The sequence below is a fragment of the Carettochelys insculpta genome, chromosome 3 (assembly GCF_033958435.1).
Source record: "Carettochelys insculpta isolate YL-2023 chromosome 3, ASM3395843v1, whole genome shotgun sequence".
Taxonomy (NCBI): Eukaryota; Metazoa; Chordata; order Testudines; family Carettochelyidae; genus Carettochelys; species Carettochelys insculpta.
In genome coordinates, this window is record NC_134139.1 from 85,565,380 (window position 1) to 85,586,974 (window position 21,595).

The 21,595-nt window shown below is 39.5% G+C and overlaps 1 protein-coding gene across 7 annotated transcripts in view; it reads right to left on the reverse strand.

Annotated features, from left to right (window-relative positions):
• Nucleotides 1–21,595, reverse strand: part of QKI (QKI, KH domain containing RNA binding) — a 255,289-nt gene that overhangs the window by 95,111 nt on the left and 138,583 nt on the right. For 3 of the 7 annotated variants that reach the window (XR_012645002.1, XM_074990269.1, XM_074990270.1), the window contains exon 4: nucleotides 8,138–8,188. The exons of the other annotated variants lie outside the window; for them this stretch is intronic. Coding sequence is in view for 2 of the 3 variants with exons in the window: in XM_074990269.1 (XP_074846370.1) it covers nucleotides 8,138–8,188 (51 nt within the window). In the remaining variant the exon portion in view is untranslated. The remainder of the gene's footprint in view (nucleotides 1–8,137; nucleotides 8,189–21,595) is intronic. 7 annotated transcript variants of the gene reach the window in all.

Here is a 21,595-nt window from a genome sequence, read left to right on the forward strand (position 1 = left end):
TATAGTCAATGTAACAAATGGAAGATGGGCATGATGTGTTCACGGTAACTTGTGCTATTGACATATGCTGCTGCTAGAGGAAATACCCTAAGGACTTACGTCTTCAAGTCCACTTATACAGCAGACCTCTGACCAGGAGATAAGGGATGTACATAATACTGAGGCCAGGTCATAATCCACCAAGGTGGAACAGAGTTGCCTTCCCGTTTGAAAATGGTAGAAACCATTACTTGCTGACACTGCACTCCCATGCTATGGACTGAAGTAATCAACTGTGGACATGAACCTTCCATCAAAAACCAAACTATAGCCACAAATTTTCAAAGTGCTTTGCCCTTCCAGGCAAAATAGCTTCCATCTTGCCCACCTTCAACCAGCTGTCTTTTACCTATGAGCAGATCATATTCAAGGACTGGGCACTCTTCATGCTGCCTTGTGGGGTTTTGGGGCCTATGCCTAGGCAATGATTGTAGCAGTAGGTAAGGAGTAGATGCCTGGTGACCATTTCCTCTGTCTGTTCTTCTGTACTCTGATAGTAAACTGAAAGCAGAAAGTAGTGGATTGCACAGAAGAATACTCCAAGCAAGGTAAAAGTTGCCCAAATCACCAAATGCCATGGAAAGGACAGTTCTTAGTTGTCTCAATTTCAGTGAAGACCTGCAGAGCTTGATACATTTGACATATGGTACTCCCATCTTTCTTTATATCTAACTCTTCACTAGGTGACAGGCCTGTCCTTTCCCATAGACAAGCTTCTAACCTAAGAAAGATGCTCACCAGCAATCACAGGCTACACCACAGTAATACTAATCCTGGAACTCTTCCTTACAACAAACCCTGCTGCCAACTTTGTTCACATTTATTGTGGGGATACCATCACTGGAACTAATCATGTTAAAGTTCAAAGGCACATTCCTGCGCACTTCCAGCAACATTATATATGCCATTATGTACAAACAGCGCCCTGTCACTATGTACATTGGACAGACTGGGCAAAACCTTCGCCAAAGAACAAATGCACAGAGCAGACATCAAGAAACTCAATACACACAGGCTGGTCAGTGAACACTTAAATAGAGTGGGCCATTCTGTTAAAGACCTGAGAATGCGTGTCCTGGAGCAAAAAGAGTTTAAAACAGATTAGAATGAGAAGTTTGTGAATAGGAATTCATATTCAAATTTGACACATTAACATGTGGTATGAACAGAGACATCAATTACCTCACACATTACAAGGACTGCTTCCTTTGATGCTCGTAATTATCTCAGGCAGGACAACTAACATCCCCCTGCCTCTGATCCCCGCTCCTTCGGTCCTATGTATTTGATTTGTCAGTTTTTATTTCATTTTTTTTTTTTGGTCCTCTGTACTTACATTAGTCTGTATTGGAATGAGATTGAGCTGATGAAGTGAGTCTGTCCCACAAAAGCTCAACACCGAATAAATCATTTTGTTAGTCTTTAAAGTGCTACATTTCTGCTGTAGGCAGGGTGTATGCTGGGGGGAGAATGTGTGTGTTGGCATTCTGATTCTATGTTCAGGGAGTGGCTGGAAGCAACCTGTCCAGGTAGGGGGAAGCGTACACCTCTAACATCAGCCCCCTCCTTCCTTCCTGGGTGGCCACAGCACAGCAGTGTCAGTCTGCTTGCCCCCCCCACCACCCCACACACACACACACACACACACACTTCTTCCTGCCTGCTTGCCTCTGAGCAAGAAGCTTGCTCAGCTGTCAGAACTTCTGGGAGTTTTGAAAGGAAAGAGGCACATGCCTGTGCAGAAGGAATGAAGAGCAGCCAAGTTCAAAACAGCGAGTACAATGGTCACAGAGGGCAATGTGCAATATTGGGGAAGGTCAGTTATGGCAACATAAAGCAGGACAGCATCTTAAAGTTGCAGATCATCAGTGTAGTTTGCCAAAAAGTTTTATGCCTCTCCTAAAAGTGATTTTATTTTGTCACCAAAACAGAGTAATTGTCTCCAGAAGTGGCGATGCCATCACATCTCCACTGTTTTACTACCAACAGCAGCCTTTTGCTACCAAAACTCTATAGTGACAAATGAGTCCAAAGCAAGGATTCAACATTTGTTTCACATGAAAAATATAGTGCATCTTCATGAAATTAATGGCATTTAAGTACACAGTTGATTTTTGAAGAAGTTACAAGTAAATGTTAGTCTATGAAGTAAAAACAGTCAGAAATTTGGCATCCGTCTTTTTTCCTTCTCCTCAATGATCTTACAAACGAATCAAGACAGACATTTCAAACTCTGCGTGAAGTTAAAAGTGCAATCTCATGCACAGACTACATGTGAAGACATTAAGTTATGATGAACAGATGCTGCATCTATTTTTTCCTATATCCTCAGGTTAACAAGTAGATAACGTTTAAGTGGGCCTTCTGTGAGAGCAGTAACTCATCCAACCACCAGTTCCTCTACAGTTAATTTGCATGCAGCATTTCTTTTAGTTGTAATGGGTCAGTGAAGGACACCTTCAAGAGTTGGCAAACTAAATTAAGTGTCATTGCTCTCTGAAGACAGCGACTCCATGCATCAGTTTATGTATATGTGTTTAAAAGACGTAGCAAAAGCCCTTAACACAGATACAACAGAACACAAGACCTGAGCTCTCTCTGCCCCATTTCATATAGCAATGGACTCAGTAACGCAGCCAGCTCCCCAAGCCCCCCAATGGCAAATTAAAGGCCAGATCCAGTAACATTTGTCAGGTGCTTTGCTCTACTCTGATAACACAAAGCAACTGTAATCTCATCTTATATAAATGAGTGCTCTCTGGCTGTTTTAATTGGTTTCATGTAGCAGTGAAGCATTCCATGAAAGTGAAACTCGATGCTACATATCTATAAATTATCAGAATTATTGCACGGTATTACATGTCTCTGACCTCCTTATTCAGTGTTTGCATGTGAAATTTAGAATAAAAAAAGCAAGGATATAGCCAGAGAAAAACAATATTAAAACAGAGTTAAGGCTGAGCATACACTTAAGACTCCTAAACAACTCTGGAATTATGTCATGAGGGGAAAACACATATGGGAAAAAAAATCAAATGGATCTTTAATCTGTGAACAAAGCTACTTAAGTGCATTAATCATAATTATATGATTATTACATGCTAATCATTCCTAGAGGACACACCTTAAGGTTGTCTAGGTGCCTATACTCTGCATTTCTTATCTTAATATGTTTGCATTGTTAAGTATAAAAATTAACCCTGAATTGCCAGGTTTTCAGATAATGGCAATATCCTTGTATACGTTTAAGATAATGATACATACTCTTAATCCCTAACTCCATTTTAACATTTTTGTTTTGAAGTATATGCGTGTCATTTCTTGCTAACTTTAAGTTTAAGGCCCAAACCTGTGCCATTTATGTTAATAGGAGTTTTGCCATTGAGTTTAGTGGGAATAGAATTGGATCCTTGATAAGTACAGTAGTCAAACTGACACTGAAATTGAGTACTGTAAGATGTTAAAATAATTTTACATTTTGGACTGTAAATTTAGTCTCTCTCTGATTCTCCAATGCCTGACATACAATATTAACTTCATAACAGATTTTCCTATTTGCCACAAAATTTACAGCCCAGCTACTACATTTCTCTTAACCAGTCCAGTATACATTTTAGAAGATATAAGATTACAGTCATTCCCATTAATAATTGTTTTAAATCTATCATATTTTAAAATTTCAATGATTATTCTCTATAGCTCCAGATCCTACCATAACACTATAGTATAAAAACAGAGTGCGTGAAATACCTTTTAAACATTTTGTTTATTTTCAAGTTAATATATATAAGGTTAAGAGTAACTAGCGTTTTGTGTGTGTCCCAGGATACCCAACTACTGTAGCTTTGGGTAGCATCGATCAAGTGATCTTCATGTATTACGTGAATTTAAGTCAGTAATCAACTGGAGGAAATTCAACTTAAGAACTGCTTTTAAGATACAGTCAAAAGAGAACCTACTGCAGAAGGTTCTACAATGAAAGTTACTGATACTTGGGCATATTTGCAGAATGAACAACAAACGAAAAATCAAGACCCTGGTATTTGGCATAATGGATGGTTCGAACAGGAGAGGCAGACCACGCAGAGAATAGGTAAATGATATGGTAGACTGGTGCAGAGCTAGTTTATAGAAACAAAGCCACTTTGCATTGGACAGGGAAAGACAGACCGAAACAGGGAGGGAGGCATCAGACACCAATGGTCATTGATGACGATGACATCACCATGGGACTATCAAGGAAAATTCTGTTTCAACATGTTTCCTACAAGATCAATTGCAGTTAGCAGCTCTACTGCTATTGTTTACGTGATGCAGTAATTATTCTTCCAAAGCTACCAAGACAAAATGATGCACACTTTCTTTAGGCTAATTATTACTAAATAATGTATGGGGGTAAAGTCCACAGACACAGAAGTCTCTGAATCACATTTTGCTGAGCCTTAATAAAAAAATCCTTCACTCCTAAGTAGACAACTCCAGTAACATGTTCTCTGCATCTGGAAAACCAAGTCCAGAACAGGTAAATTAAAAGAGACAAACATTTGAGCTTTTCAGTCTATTAGCACAACATAATGGCACCACACGAGAAACATTTTGGGTCCCAGCTGAACTACTTCTTTCTGTTGTGTCTTTGGGTAAATCTACACTAGAGGGAAAGACTGATCTAAGTTACGTAATTTCAGCTACATGAATAGTGTAGCTGAAATCAAGGTACTTAGATCTATTTACTGCGGTGTCTTCACTAGCATGTTTCAACAACAGCCATTCTCCCCTCCATTTCTCTTGTGCTTCTCACTAAGGTGGGGTACCAGAGTTGACAAGAGAGTAATCAACAGTTGATTTATCACATCTATACTAGACTCAATAAATCAATCCTCACTGGATCATTCACTTTCCCATACATCAGTCCAGTAGGGAAGACAAGCCCTCAAAGTCAGCCTTCTCTCACCACTGAAGGAGCAGCACTAAATACTGGAAGGAAACCATGAACCAACTGTACTTGCTAGAAGAAATTCTACCATAGCATGCAGACAAAGCAAGGACAGGAAACCACCTGGAAGAGTGGAACAATCCAACAGGGGTTACCAGAGGGACCAAAAAACACAACACCACCACCACATTTCTAATAGCAATGTATTCTTGAGGTCCTTTATTGGCAGAAATTTGTAGAGACTTATAAAACCATTCTCTTTGATTCTATTCTTTCAGAGTCTTGTAAAAATTTCTACTGAAAGTGACTGAGGAATCCATTCTGGGTAAAGGTGAATGAAGGAAGTCAAAATTTCACAGTTAAGTTACTATACTTAAAATGTGGAGAAAGCATGATCTGAGCAAAGGCAGTGAGGTGGGGAGAAGGGTACTGGGAATTTGTTCTCATTCGTATTTTATACAGGATTACTACTTATACTAAAATAGAAAAAAATAAGAATGTAACCATATGCCCAGTTTATATAACAAAATATGAAACTGCTTTCTATGGACCACATTATGCTTGGCCCTTACACAGATAATTAGGGGACCGTGGGCTAACTAGAAGCCTTTGTCCCTCCATGGTGCAATAGGTCCAATTATAACAGCAGTTCCTGCACTCAGTGAAGAAGAGGGATATAGATGTCTTCCTGTACTGATGGGGGCGGTTAACTTGAATGCTAAGCACACACGCTACCTACACCTGGCATGCTGGGAGAAGCTTTAACTCAATTTCACAACAATCTATGCCTGCAACGTTCCTTAATTAAAAAGAAAAAAATTAAAGTGCTACAGGACTGCTTGCGGTGTTTTTTAATTTAAACACTACATTTTATTATGGAGCTTTCGTGGGTAAGACCCACTTCATCAGATTCTCAGTGAAGATAGGCTTCCAGGTAACCACAGAACTGCATCATGTTCACGTGAGTGGTGGGGCAGAAAGAGTTCCCGAGACAGAACACTCTTCTGACACGCTAAGCCTGTAGCTGGAAAAATTAACAATGTTATCCCATGAGTTGACGCTGTCACAGCTATAGATCCCTGTGGCATGAAGGAGTTTAGATAGTTTGTCTTTTTTCTTTTGTAGGGAGGTGAAGTGAGCATTGTAAATAGCTTGTCTTGTGTTATTGAAGTCCTGTCATGTGGCACTTTTCAGGGAAGTCTGGTTATTGATGAGAGTCTCTAGGTCAGAAAGGTCATTCTTGATCCCCTCCTGTTTGTTGCACAGGATACTACTTAGGTGGTTGCTCAGTTTTTTTGAGTGTCTCTCACACATTCTCGCTCTGTAATCTGTGTAGTAAGTTGATTGTGATGGAATCTGCTGACGTGGATCTTACCCACAAAAGCTCACTACCTAATACATAAAATGATCTTTAAGATGTTACAGATTAATACAGCCACCCCTCTGAGACGATGCTCCCTAATAGAGGGCTGTGCCTATACAGCACAAGTGAGCTTTATGTTAGAGACAGTAAAAGAGTTACCTATTATCCAGCATAAACTTATTTTCCATTCACACATCAAGATGGAATGCTAAAGAGCTTAGTGTGTCATTTTCAGCAGTATTCTGTGTACGTTGCATAGTATTTTGCAGACAAAGATTAATACTTAAATGTTCACCATTTTCATATTTACATTAGGTTGACGTGAGAATTCAAGTGTATCCCTCAAAAGTGGTATTAATCATTGAAAGAGGAACTCGAGCCAAAATACAAAGGTCCACATTTTTCATTATTTTCTCCCATCATCTCTCTAGCATGCTGTAGCCAGACATGAACCCCCCATTTGGCCTTTTCTTCTTCTCTCCCCCCACTGGGATAGACAGAGAGAGAAATAAGCAGGGGAGACAGGTAGCCTTTGATGTCCTGGGAACACAAGTGTGCTGTCTCACCCAGCCTCTCTATTATACACAAAAACCACACAGTGAATGGGCTAGCTAATGGCCGCCCTTCTGGCTGATCTCGGTGATCGACACGCCTGATCACTTCCCCAGGAAGAATGGGGAACCCCGCCCTTCACCTCCAAAGGTGCCCAATTGTCCACAATTCACAGGTGCAAATTGAGCCTTGCACCTTCCCCGGGAAACCTGGGGTTCAAAAACATTCCTCCCGATTGGCCACTTGAGACCAGGAAGAAGCATACGTGACAAAAGGGGTATAAAGGGGTTTGGCAGCCCAACCCCCCTTTGAGTTTCAATCACCTACACCTGCTGGCCAGGTCTGGAATTAACTCCCCAGACTGGGGGCGCCTGGTTCATATCTACTTCTTCCCGAGGGATTGAGAGAAAGATTCTGGGTCACACCGGATCTAGGAGGCAGGGGTAAGAATTACATCTGTAGTACACTTCTTTCCTACAGGAATTGAGGGAAAGACTCTGGTTCCACCAGGTCTAAGAAGCAGGGGTGAAAATCACACCTGCAACGCACCTTTCTTCTGTACACATTAATTGTATTAGTTTAAGCTAGCTAGTTTGTCTAAAACTTTTCTTAAGTTAAATTGAGTTGTAAAGACAACACAAGATTATTTTAGTAGGGTCATGGTATTACCGCCTTTCTTCTACACTGCCTTCACAGATGGGCAACTGGAGAGCAGTGGTTATAATGCTTGCCAAGCACCCAGCTCTAAGGCAGCATCCCATCAGCAGCAGAGCAGAAGTAATAGTGGCAGTAACATTTCCATGTCACCCTTACTTCTGTCCTGTTGCTGTCAGCGCTGGGAGGCCAGAGAGTGGCAGCTGCTAACGACCCAACTCTGCAGGCAGCAGCAGAGAAATAACGGTGGCAAACACAGACCATACCATCCTTACTTTTGCACAGCTGTTATTCATAACTCTGCCCGCAGAGCCCATTTTCTGGTCAGCAGCGTCTGGCATACAGCTTCTTTTTTGCTCAAGACCCCTACAGTAACAATGCAAAATTTCACATTTAAATGTCTGAAATTATGAAATTTACCATTTATATAATCCTGTGACCATAAAATTAATCAAAATGGACTTTGGTAGGGCTCTATTCATAACAAGTGTATGAAGTGTACACAACATTTGAGATTTTTATATGAGGTCCTCTTCCAAGTATGTTACCCCTGCGAAATTATTAAATTGTTGACAGAAAAGTAAAAAATTACTTGCCTCTACCTCCAAAACTGCTGGATCAAGGATGCCTCTGCTCTTAAAGGAGACCTGCAAAGGAAAAAAAACATTGGGCTTGTGCCCTACTTTGCTTCTTTATGATGTTTAAAAGAGATGTGATGTTTGGTTAAGGTGATTTTCTGGTATCAGAGGGGTAGCTGTGTTAGTCTGTACCTGAAAAAAAACAATAATAAGTCCTGTGGCACCTGATAGACTAACCAATCTCTTGGGGCATTAAGCTTTTGTGGGCAAAGGGTCTTTGCCTACAAAAGCTTATGCTCCAAATGATTGCTTAGTCTATCTATAAGGTGCTACAGGACTTCTTGGTTTTCCATGATTTTTCTAGTTATCTACATTCACAGGTCAGATCCTGTCTAGCCAGGGGGACACTGATGATGTGGAGAATAACGAAATGTCATAAAACCTAATAATACTAAAATTTTGGTCTAGTTTGCTTTATGTATTTCACTTAAATGTGTAATTAACAATTTAGGTAAAGAATGCTGTGTTAAACTTCCAATATCTCCATGTCTACTACAGAGCTGTATAAGCTAATATTATGCATATTGTGAAACACATAATAAGTCCTCGGGGGGGGGGGGGGCAGGGCAAGGGGAGACTAGACAAAACAGGAGAGACCAGGGAGAATTTTTGATATTTCTAAGGTAAAAGGCAAGCAGACAAATATTTAAAATAACGTTTTGACCCTGTTCATACATCAAACAATGAGTACAAGCCCAATTTTAAAATATCCTTTGCAGGTTACCTTACATTAAAGTATAACTGGGGTGGACAAAGGAAGAAGCATGACATGGCTGACTGAAGGGAGCCAAATTGCCTATTTTTACTGTTAACTAACCTTTCTTTGAAAAAAGAGAAATCAGTATATATGTATTTGCCCTGTAATTGCAAGAAATAAACTCCTTATCCTATCTAAAATATACAGGGAAATCATTACTTCTGGTCTAAAAGCAAGCTGCCAATTTTTGAACTAAAATGGAACTTCAAGTCAGAGTTATAAAATGGAAGTAAAACTGTGGATTTAACAGGATAGTTGTAACCTTGACTGTGGATTTATTTCTGCTTTCTCAATAATCCATTAAAAGCAGTGACCATATTACCCTTGTGTAAGAAGTGTGATACTAAAGCATCACTCAGTATATATTAAACAGATATCCCTAAACTGTGACTCAGATGTGACTCTTAGTAGGAAAAAAGGTGGTTGTCTCAACTGTACACTACAAATTTTTGCTATCCTGTTCATCGCATAACAGAAAAAATTAGCACGGGAATCCCTTTAAAACGCCTTAATAGAAAGTTTGTTTGTATTACTGCCATTCAGAACTAAAGCATATAAATTGCACTTACATTAATGAAAATGAGGGTATGAAATGAAAGTACTTAGGGAAATCAGAAAAAAAGGAAAAAGGTCAGAGAAAATTAACAGGAATTTTAAGTAAACAAAAATCTGATTTTTTAAATCCATCTATAGTGTAATGTAACTAACTTCCACAATAGCAGGAAATAAAACCAAACTTTAAGCAGGTGAATGTTTATTCAGAACAGTTTAATTTCTAATTAAATTCTGCAAAGTGCAACATTCTAAGAAAATATAAAGCCATTTTCTCTTAAGCAGCTAAGGCTGAAAAACAGCTCTGATGATAATACAAACTTATTTTCTTTTCTCTCTGCTGGAAATGGCACATAGATGCTGGAAGAGTTCTAGAATAAACTCTGTCTAGGTGTTCATATAATGGTTTCTAAGAATCTTGAATATTCAGAGATATAAATAAATCCCTTTTGTTCTTCCCAGCCTGAAGGAGAATTAACTTGCTGGTTTATGGAAGGAGGTTCTTACTACTTTGTTTGAGGGAGAAATGAGTGCCATATTGGGTCTATGCATGAGTGAAAATTTCACTGTAGCAAAAAACTAAAAGAATTTTGCATTTAAACTTGATGACATCCAAGGACAATTTCAGGTGGAGCTACACTACCAAAGACAGAAAGATGTAGAGTTAGACTACCAAATACTGAAACATATTCATACCACGATTTCATCAAAAAAGACTGGCCCCGAAAACTAAACCAAGCGTTTGACTAATGTTAACCTTTCAAAAATACATTAAAAGTGTAATATTTTTAGAAAATTCTGTGCAAACTACCTTCATAAAAACACTCAAGAAAGTCACTTATGTCCCCAAAATATTTTAATTGATTATCATTTCCAGTTACATGTAAGATTTCTGTAACTGAAGCAGATTAGAGCAAGGCAAGAAGAACTCATTCTTGTTCCAGTTTTACTTTCTTTTTGATACCACTTACCGTATAGTTTGTTTTCCCTGTTTGTTGAAGTATTTCACACACTGAATGGTGGGAAAACATTTTCAAAATATTAAAAAGTGATTGGGAACCCCAAAGCTAGCAAGAAAACTCAAAGGGAATGAATTTACTTTCAAGTTTTTGGGTATGACCGATTTCAAATTTGGAAGCATTTAAGACAAAAAAAAATAGTAGTTGCACTAGTGTAAAAATTAAGCAAGCGGTTGGGAATACCTTCAAAAAGCTTCCAAACCTGGAGATCAACAACTGCTTGTTTTCTTTAACAGTTTACGTACTTATAGGATTACAATACTAATACATATATTAATTGATACCAATATGCCACTGTAGTAGGAAGGTATTTTACACCTCGGAAATAGGCCGAAACACTGGCTGTTACCCAGTGAGACAGGAATTCTTTGGCATAGCTGAGAATTGAACCAAACTATCCTGAATTTCAGTTCCCTGTCTTAACAGAACATCTTTTCCATTAACAAGTGATTTATTTTATAAATTATCTTTTTAAATGAGAAAACATCTGTGAAATTCAGGGACTTTGGAAGAGATTTGTTTTCTACTATCAAGTAACCTACACCACCACACACAAACACTAACCCATGCACAATGTTCTCTCTCTCTCCAAACCATCCGGTCTCTTAAGAAGAGACATCATTAGTCAGGAGTATTCTTAAAACTGTTAATCTTCCAGAATACTCAAGTCATAGCATATAACATTAACTGTATTATACAGCAGATCTATGAGAAAATGGTAAATAAAATTCCCTGGAAATGTATTCAAACTAAACAACAATGATGCTGGAAGAAAAGCAGAAAAAGCTTCCTGTCATGGAGCTGGTTAAGGGTTAAAACTCAGGCTGAATTTTATAAAGCTTTCTCAATTAAATGAGCAAAACTTCTTAACATCTAACAAGTCCAACAACTAACTACTGCTAGTGTGCTGATCCACTTTGTATCTGATGTGTGCTTAGCTACCGGAACATTCTCTAGCTAGTTTACCAGATGCAAGGAAATACTCCACATGATATTCGGGAAAACGCTTTTGAAGTAAGCTAAATTATTTTTACAAAGTGCACATACTATAGGAAAACTACTATTACTGCTACTATATCCCATTCACGTGTTCCTACTCTTGCATAGGATCAAACCTGGAACGAAGTAACAAAATCTGACCCATTAAATTGCCTTAGCAGATGAACACCAGTCTCAGGCATGTACATTTGTTTTTATTAAATTTTAAATGGACTTACTAAATGAGTATTTCTCAACTTCAGTGGGGAAGGACTATAAATCTTCAGTCATTATGTAAAGAGAAGAAATGGGCATACAGTTTGTCTGTTCCAAACAGAACAGTTACAAGAGATCCAACAATGAGAAATAAATCACACACGTATGTCCATGGAAGAACAAAGCACTCAAATATTAAACACTGGTCTTCTGAAGGAGGGTGGAGGGAAGGTACCCTAGACAGTGAACAAGAACATTTAAATAAAAATGTTTAAAAATCTGATTGTCTCAATCAAGTAAACTTACATTGTACAACTTGAGGGGACGGGGAATAAATGAGTCAAGTCACTGATCCAGAACAGTTATTTTTCTAAAATACGTGACTGATAAACCAAAACTGCATTAAATGTTATGACACAGTGTGTGTAGAGCAACATACATGTGTTTCATAAATGTAAGTTGAAAACCATAAAATAGATCATAAATCAGCTGAATGAACAGTGATGAAAGCCTGGCTGCAGTTGCTGACATTACTCTACCTAAATGAATTCTGAAAGTGAACAGAACACCTCTAAATGCCAATTCTGGTTTAGAAACAAAGAAAAACAAAGAAAAGACCACAATGAAAAACACAGCCTTATTTTTGGATACAATCTGATGGAAGACAGGCCAGGTGAAGAAAATTGTATATGCAAGCCAATTAGCTTGATTAACTGTTTTCTTCCCTCCCAGATAGCCTAATAAGGTGTGGTCTACAGTCGGGATCAAGCTGACGCGAGACATGCAATTCTAGCCACGCCATTTGTGTAACTAGAGCTGATGTATCAGGACTGACTTTCTTCCCTGGTGTTGAATTGGCCTTTTCCAGCTCACACCAGTGACCTTTACTCTACCTGTCAGCTTGGAGTACCAAGGTTGACAGATGAGCTCAGAAAGATCAATTTTGCTGCGTCTTCACAGACATGGCAAAAATCAAGCCCCAGAACATTGACTGTGATGTCCTGAAATCTTGGTTAAGTACAGACACACCCTCAGAGGATCTCTCCGAAATGGGCATGAGAAATGTGTTAGGATTAACTACAATGGCACTGTAACACCATCTTTGGGGAAGGATTTCAGATGCACACACATACCACAACTTTTTGTTATGCACTGTGAACCAACCATCAATGTCAAACATACTAAAAATGGAAAGCACTGTAGCTGAAAATAAAGGGGAAATAAAATTTGATCTAACATTCACTAGCTTTCATACTTTAAAATGCAATAAACTTTTCGAAAAATGACCCTCAAAAGGAAAATAACTCTTGGAATCCTGTTTTGCCTCTGTGATGCTTAAAGAAAGTACAAATGTACTCTCTTCACAAGAATTATTTTCACCTCACTTTTAAATTATAAATAAGTAGCCTTGTTTTCTGCTTAATTTTTGTATATGAAGTTTTCCCCAAGTCTCTATAACATAGAAGACAGAAGAACTTACTAGAAAGGCAGAACTAATCTCTCTTCTATTTGTATAAAAAGAGATTCGATACTCATGTATGAGCAGTAATTTTTATATTATTTAAACATTGTTTTAACATACCAACTGTTTAGTGCAACCCCATAAAATTTCTCCAAGGAACACCCGTATTTTAGTTTCAAAATATAATCACATCTCTAGATGATAAAAGTTTCCAAGTTTGTTTGCACTCTATAAATTCACAGAGAGCCAAAAAACAGCCATACTAAAGCCTGAAGCATTATGTATGAAACCCAGGTTAAGAGATAACTGGAAGATGTACACAGTGCTTTTCATTTGGAGATCTCAAAATGCTTTACAAAAGGATAATTATTTTTGTGGGAGATAAGCCAAGACATTAAGGATGGAAAAATGTGAATTTAAAAGTTGCACCTTCTCAGACTCTTTGAAAATAATGCATGTATTGATACTCAACCTGCTGATATTGATAGGTAAAGGGAGCAGGGATCAAGAATGTATAGCAAGACTTAGGTTCCAAGTCATAAGGGTGATGCAATGTCTAATCTGATGTGAATACAAACTAAAGGAAGTAAAAATCTCTTTACTAGCACAGAACAGCTGCTCTTTCAAAAAGCCCAAATACACACACATACTGGCTGTGTCTACACTAGCCAAAAACTTCAAAATGGCCATGCAAATAGCCATTTCGAAATTTACTAATGAAGCGCTGAAATACATTTTCAGTGCCTCATTAGCATGTGGGTGGCCATGGCACTTCGAAATTGACACAGCTCATCCAGACGGGGCTCCTTTTCGAAAGGACCCTGGCTACTTCAAAGTCCCCTTATTCCTATGAGCAGATGGGAATAAGGAGACTTCAAAGTAGCCAGGGTCCTTTCGAAAAGGAGCCCCATCTGGACGAGCCGCACAGTGGCGAGCCACGTCAATTTCAAAGTGCCACGGCCACCCGCATGCTAATGAGGCGATGAATATGTATTTCAGTGCTTCATTAGTAAACTTCAAAATGGCCATTTCAAAGTTTTTGGCTAGTGTAGACGTTGAAATCAAGTACGTAAGTATACTAGTCTGAGACAGTGGAAACCCAGGTTCCACTCTTGGCTTTACTGATAGTTTTGCTGGATGATCCTGGGCAGGTTGTTTCACCGTTCCTGTGTTTCCCAGCCTGTAAAGTGGGGATGACGACACCAGCCTTGTAGAGTGCTTTGAGAACTGATGAAAAGCGATACATAAGGTACACGAAGAAAGTCTGAAACATCTGTTACAAAAGACAAGATCCTCTTCCTCACTGCATCACTAAAATAAATGAGTGGGAAGACTTCTATTTCACAAGAGGCATTTTGAAATAACCAAGATTTAAATACAAAAAATATGCCCTTTGCACAATAGATTAATCCTGCACTTTACTGAGGGACAACTCCCAGTGGTTTCATGTCAGAATTCAGAAGGTAGGGAAGCATAAACTCCATAATGAACCATATTCTGGCTCTAGCACTCTCTCCAGAGAACCTCTTAGTCCACCATTTTCCAAACTAATTTGGCTATGCAACCATTTTCCAATCTAATTTGGCTATGCAACACTTTTGGGCTTGGAACAAACTGACAGAACACACACATGCTGATGTATTTAAAAGAGTTAGTTTAGATGTTTTATTTTGCAAAGAACAAAAAAAAAAAGGACAAATCATCTGAGTGAACAACAAATGTCCTGACAGAACAGTTAGCAACCCTATAATTAAGTTTACAAATTAAGTATGAACCCCAAACAAAACATTAATATAACAGCTGAAAGAAGGGTGGTTAGTGTAGTTCTTTTGTACAAAAGTAGAACAGACTGTTCTTCTGTAAAGCTTAAAAACATTTTTATGAAAACGAAATGCAAAACAAGTTAGGTATGGAAAAATATTTTTAAAAATTTTACATTTTGTTTTCATAAAATTGTGCCAAAACAATCTCAATTTACTGATTTTTCAGCACGAATTGCGTAACTAGACTATTATAAATATTAATATATCTACAATCTAAATACTGTTCAAATGCCTTAGTATTTTGATACACACAATTTCATATTTAATATTTCAGAAGGAAAAATTCCACAAGCATTAATTTTTTTCCATAAAATATCTATTAACATCTCACGGAACACCAGTATTCCAGAGAACACAGTTTGAGAAATGCTGTCTTAGTCCACACAGATACATGTGTGATCATTAAAGCTTCCTGGAGTTTTCTGAGGTTTCAAGCAAACATATTATACCACATAAATGAAGCCCAACAATTTCCGTCTTCTCCTTTTCAACAGCATTTGTTTTCACTTTTACACCCCAGCCTATATTTATGAAGTAATAAACACCTGAACAGTGGAAAAAGAGCTTTCATTTCAGCTTATCGTTGAATCATAGAACACAACAACTGGAAGGGACCTTGACAGGTCAGAGTCCAGTCCCCTGCCCTCACGGCAGGACCAAGTACCATAGAGTACTCTAGATTATGGGTTCCCAAACTTTGGGTGGGGGCGCAAAGCGACTCAGCTTCCCCTCTTCATTTCCTCCTACCCCAAGAAAGAGCCCACTCTCAACCACTGACTCAACTGTTTAAGTACCAATTGAGTCCTTCTCACTTCAGCATATGGGGCACTGTGAGCAGCCTGTGCTCTTTAACATGTGACCTAGTAGTCATATAAAAAGGAGGTTGCTAAAAAGAGCCATGTGGAGTGCCCCCTTGCAAAGGTGAGTGAGTGAGTGTGGGTTGGGGAAGGGACAGAAGGTGGGGGGTGGGGGCTGGAGGTGTCTGGCTGGAGTTTAGGAGGGCTGGGGGTGCGTGGGGTGGGGAGAGACTGGCTTTTTGGGCAAATTTGGCAGCTGAACCATGGACCTGGCTGTTGGGCAGCTTGCGCAGCTGGGGAGCTCAGCTGGCTGGCGCACGAGGGGGACCTCTGGCGGGCAGCTGGTCTTTGGGACTTGGGCCAGTGGGCCCACAGGGCTCAGGCTGGAGGCTGGCAACCGGCTAGGCCAAGAACAATTTTTCTCCCTCCTCTTTGTAACACTCTTCTACATACTTGAAAACTGCAATCATGTCCCCTTTTCAGTCTTCCCCCATTGCCCATTTTCTCTAGACCTGTAATCATTCTTGAAACGTGGTGCCCAAACTGGACACAATACTCGAACTGAGGCCTAATCAGTGCAGAGTAGAGAAGAATGACTTCTCATATCTTGCTCACAACACTCCTGTTAATATATCCCAGAATCATGTTTGCTTTTTTTTTTTTTTTTTTGCAACACTGTTGACTCATATTTAGTTTGTGGTCCACTATGACCCCTAGAGCCCTTTTTTGAAGTATGCCTTATTAGACAGCCACTTTCCATTCTGTATGTGTGAAACTGATTATTTCTTCCTAAGAAAAGATTTCACAAATAATGTGCAATGCACAGTGCAACTGCCCCTCACTGTTTTATCCAAATTTGCTTATAGCAAATTTAAAGACTTTCCTCTTCATGTAAACTAAGATGAAACCTGGATTAAGAATAAGCTCTACAATTAGAGGTATGGTGTTCTATGTTAGTATTTCCATTGTCATCTTGTATTTAATTACCAAGTATCTGGTTAGAAAAAATTAGTCCAATCCAACATATCAACAAACAACTTTCAATGCCTTCTGTGAGTATGACTGACTACATGCACTGTTCACAAATATGTTTATTTGAAGCACGTTCTTAACCTTTTCTTTCCAACAGAGAAAACTGCTCCTTCAGCAACCATCACAAATTTGTAGAAAAATATCAGGAATAAAACCCATTTCTCTTGGGGATTTGAAGTCCGCTGCATTTTTCAAAAAAGGAATGGGTTTCCAGAATTAATTCTCCCTGTATTCTTCAGTAGGATCATTTTGGTATAGCTAAAACTTGATTATCAAAATTCTTAGATCCTGAAGCTCATATAATTCCAGGAGCAAGGTAGTAACTCTCTTCCTCATGCTCTTTAGTAGAATACAATAGCTCTCAAAGTGCTTCCTGCCTTTTCTCCAAAAGAATTATTTTACACTTCCCAGTGCTCAATCTGCTTGAGCAGTAGAGGGAATATGGACACCTCAACGCTACTGCTGTCTGTATTATCTTCTCTGACACCTTGTGGCAACTACAGGTGGAACATCCTCAACACAGGAAGTGTCAGGTGCTGGCTGAAGCATAACTGTTTTATTTAATGGATGCACAATCAGTATGTGCAGCTATATTGTGAAACATGTTCGACAGGCCCCAACCACACAACATAACACTTTTTTGTTTTGTCCAGAATGCTAACTATTTGTACCATTGATAACACATAGGTTATGAGCCTGAAACAAACACAGAAACTCAGACTCATTAACTGTGATGGTACAATGGGTACATGGTAGATTGCAAACCTCTGACACTAAAGCAAGTTCCAAGGCACACCTCCTGGAAGTTGCTTCCTTTGAGAATATAACATTACAGGAAGTGTATCTCACAAGTGATTCACCTCTAATCATGAAAGATGTGCTGGGTTTTCCAAAAAAATTAAAAGAATACTGGATCTCAGCAGAAGATTTCTACTCTGTGAAGCTGCATCACTAACAATGCCACCCATCTGGCGTCCCAGCTCTGTTGAACCCATTGCATTCTGATTTTCTGATTCAACAACCTCCCATAGACTCCCTCCCAGTCTGCTTCCCTGTTCATTACAGAAAATCTCAGACATTTACCCAAAAAGCTTCAATTCCAGGTTTACTGGAGAGGCAACCTCCTATGGATCACAACAAAGTGAAGCACGGATCTAAGGAGTCTTATGAGACTAGGTAGGAATCCTTGCGATAAACTGTAGCACATCTCCAAAAATGCAGGGAAAAACTCTAGAGGGATAGTTTAGACCAGGCGTGTCCAACCCACGGCCCACGGGCCACATGCGGCCCTGGACAGCTAATAATGCAGCCCCACAAGATCATAAACTTTTAACATTATTATGTGATTTATATACATTAACTATATTATATATTTTATATGCGGCCCAAGACAATTCCTCTTCACTCAGTGCGGCCCAGGCAAGCCAAAAGGTTGGACACCCATGGTTTAGACCAAGGAAGGCAGGGTTTTCACACATACTAAGGGCTCAAGTCTTCCAGGAGGACAGACATAGAAAAGAAATAGTTTCCAATTTTAAGATCAACATGCTTAAAACTGTGAATATTTTCAATGAGGAGAAGCTTCCTCTGCAGTATACCATATCCCACATAACTATAATTCCATAATCCCTCACAAACACTCATTTGCAAAAAGTCCATAGCAGAGAAGGTCTACTGCAGTGACCAGCCTCATTATCTAACAGCAACAAAGGGTCCCGTGGCACCTTATAGACTAACAGAAAAGTTTTGAGCATGAGCTTTCGTGAGCACAGACTCACTTCATCACATGCTCACAGACAGTGAGTCTGTGCTCACGAAAGCTCATGCTCAAAACTTTTCTGTTAGTCTATAAGGTGCCACAGGACCCTTCGTTGCTGTTACAGATCCAGACTAACACGGCTACCCCTCCGATACTTGTCAGCCTCATTATGGTGACTCAATATTGGTTAGAACAGGGCTGCCTTCTTACAGGCATCATGTACTAAGGCTACTTAAGCTTTTGTTGATAATTAAGAGGAATTTTCATTCATTATGCACAAAAACCCATAATGCACACTTCAAAAATCATGTTCAAATGCATAATCTTAATTCTAAGATAAGAAATTTAGATAGAAATTAACAATTAAGTAGCAAAATGTGTCAAGTACCTGCAGATAAAATCAACTGCATAAAATCACATATTTGACTGAAATTGAGGCACGTACAATACTAGTAAATGGGGCTTGGCTTCTCAGTGTAAATCTATTTAGCCTTATACCTCACTTCGTATGTTCAGACCACAGCTTCCATTGACCTCAGTTATAGATGAGTGCTTCACACTCTACAAATCAGACACCTACGTCTCAAGAAAATGAGAAACACAGATCATCTGAATTTTTGATCTACTAGATAGAATACGGTTCTCTAGAGCAGCATTCAACTGCCTTAACAGTCACTCACCTCTCTTTCTGCAGTCTTCTGCCTCATTCATTTCACACTTCCTCAACAAGATACGGGGGGGGGTCCTATATATTTTAACTTCTTTCACTGCTTAGCCTGATTCATGCCCAGAGCACACTTTAATCTGAGCACTGAAGCAGGCATCTTTTGGGAAAAAATAGTGTGGGCTTATGAAATTGCGAAGTGTACATAATGGACATATACAAAGAAAGCAAATTATAGATCTGACATTTCCTATTTTTGGGGTGCTTAACTTTGCAGCTATAATAATGTCCTTTTAATGTAGCCTTTCTGGATATAACCTTCTCTGGTTTTCATAAAGTTAAATATTGAGAAAAAAATCAAGTTTTGGGAACCATATTGGCCCTTGACATTCAGAACTCACCCTAACATTATCTTGTGCAGATTTGGTAAGGGCATTCATCTGTCATTCCACTTAAGCCACTGGATGCACATGCAGAAGACAAATATGAGCTTTGGGATCCAGCATGCTAACAAGAGGGTGATCATGAGGTAGGAAACCCTGTCACAGATGCCATGGGAACAGCTGAAGTACTTAATGCTTTTTTTTTTTTTTCCCCCTTCATTTGTCTTCACAGACAAGGTTGGCTCACAGACTACTGCACTAGGCAATACACTACGGGAAGGAGGTGGGCAGGCCACAGTGGGGGAAAAAACAGGTTAAAAGCTATTTAGAAAAGCCAGACATACACAAATTCATGGGTCTGGATTTAATGCGCCCAAGGGTACTGAGGGAAATGGAAAATGTCATTGCAGAGCTCTTGGCCATTATCTCTGAAAACTTCTGGAGAGTGGAAGAGGCCTTAAATGACTGGGAAAAGGCAAATATAGTGCTCATCTTTAAAAAAGAAAAAGGAGGACAATCCAGGGAACTACAGACCAGTCAGCCTTACCTTAGTCCCCTGAAAACCCATGGAGGGAATCCTCAAAGAATCCCTTGTGAAGCACTTGGAAGAGGGAAAAGTGATCAGGAATAGTCAACATGGATTCAGCAAGGGCAAGTCATGCCTGACCAATCTGATTGTCTTCTATGAGGAGGTAACTGGCTGTGTGGACAGCAGGAAAAGAGTAAACATGCCATACATGGACTTTAGCAAACCTTTTTATACAGGTCTTACAATATCCTTGCCTGCAAATTAAGGAAGTATGGATTACGTAAATGGACTGTAAAGAGATAGGAAGCTTGCTGGCTGATCACGCTCAACGGGTAGTGATCAACGGCTTTATGTTTGGTTGGCAGTCAGTTTCAAGCGGAGTGCCCCAAGGATCAGTTCGAAGTCCGGTATTGTTCAACATTGCAGCCTCAGCACATTTGCAGATAACAATAAGCTACAGGGACAGGTACATATGCTGGAGGGTAAGGATAGGGTCCTCAGTGACCTAGGCAAATCGGAGGATTGGGCCAAAAGAAACCTGATGAGGTTCAATAAGGAGAAGTGCAGAATCCTGCACTTGGGACAGAAGAATCCCAAGCATTGTTACAGGCTGGGTGCTGACTGGCTAAGTAGCAGCACAGCAGAAAAGGACCTGAGGATTACAGTGGATGAGAAACTGGATACAAGTCAACAATGAGCCCTTGTAGCCCAGAAAGCTAATGTCATACTGGGGTGTGTTAGGAAAAGCATTCCCAGCAGACCTAGAGAAATTATTCCCCTCTATTTGGTACTAGTGAAGCTACATCTGGAGTATTACACCCAGTTCTGGGCCCCCCATTATAGAAGGAATGTGCAATCTTGGAGAGGATCCAGCTGAGGGCAACAAAAGTGATTAGGAGGCTGGAGCACAGGACCTAGGAGGAGAGGCTTAGGCATTTGGGCTTATTCAGTTTGCAGAAGAAAACAGTGAGGGATGATTTGATAGCAGCCTTCAATTTCCTGAAGAGGGGCTCTAAAGAGGATGGAGAGAGGCTGTTTCCAGTAGTGACTGATGTCAGAACAAGAGCAATGGTCTCAAGTTACAGACCAGGAGGTGTAGATTAGATATTAGGGAAAAACTAATTCACCAGGAGGGTGGTGAAACATTGGAATAGAATTGCCAGTCCTAGAGGTTTTTAAGTCCTGTTTTAACTAAATTCTGTCTGGGATGATTTATAGTTAGGGGGTTGATTCTGCTTTGGGCAGGGGCTGGACTCAACCTCCCGAGATTCCTTCCCACCCTAGGATTCTAAGATTCTACTTATTTGTTGACAAAATGAACTATCCCTACGAGTTTGGTCTGACAGAATAGAGGTGCATTTTCTGTGCCTTACAAAGTTGACATAAAGATCACTTTCACTGGAGATAGGAAAATGTACAGGCTAGCAAGCTTTATTCTGACCAAG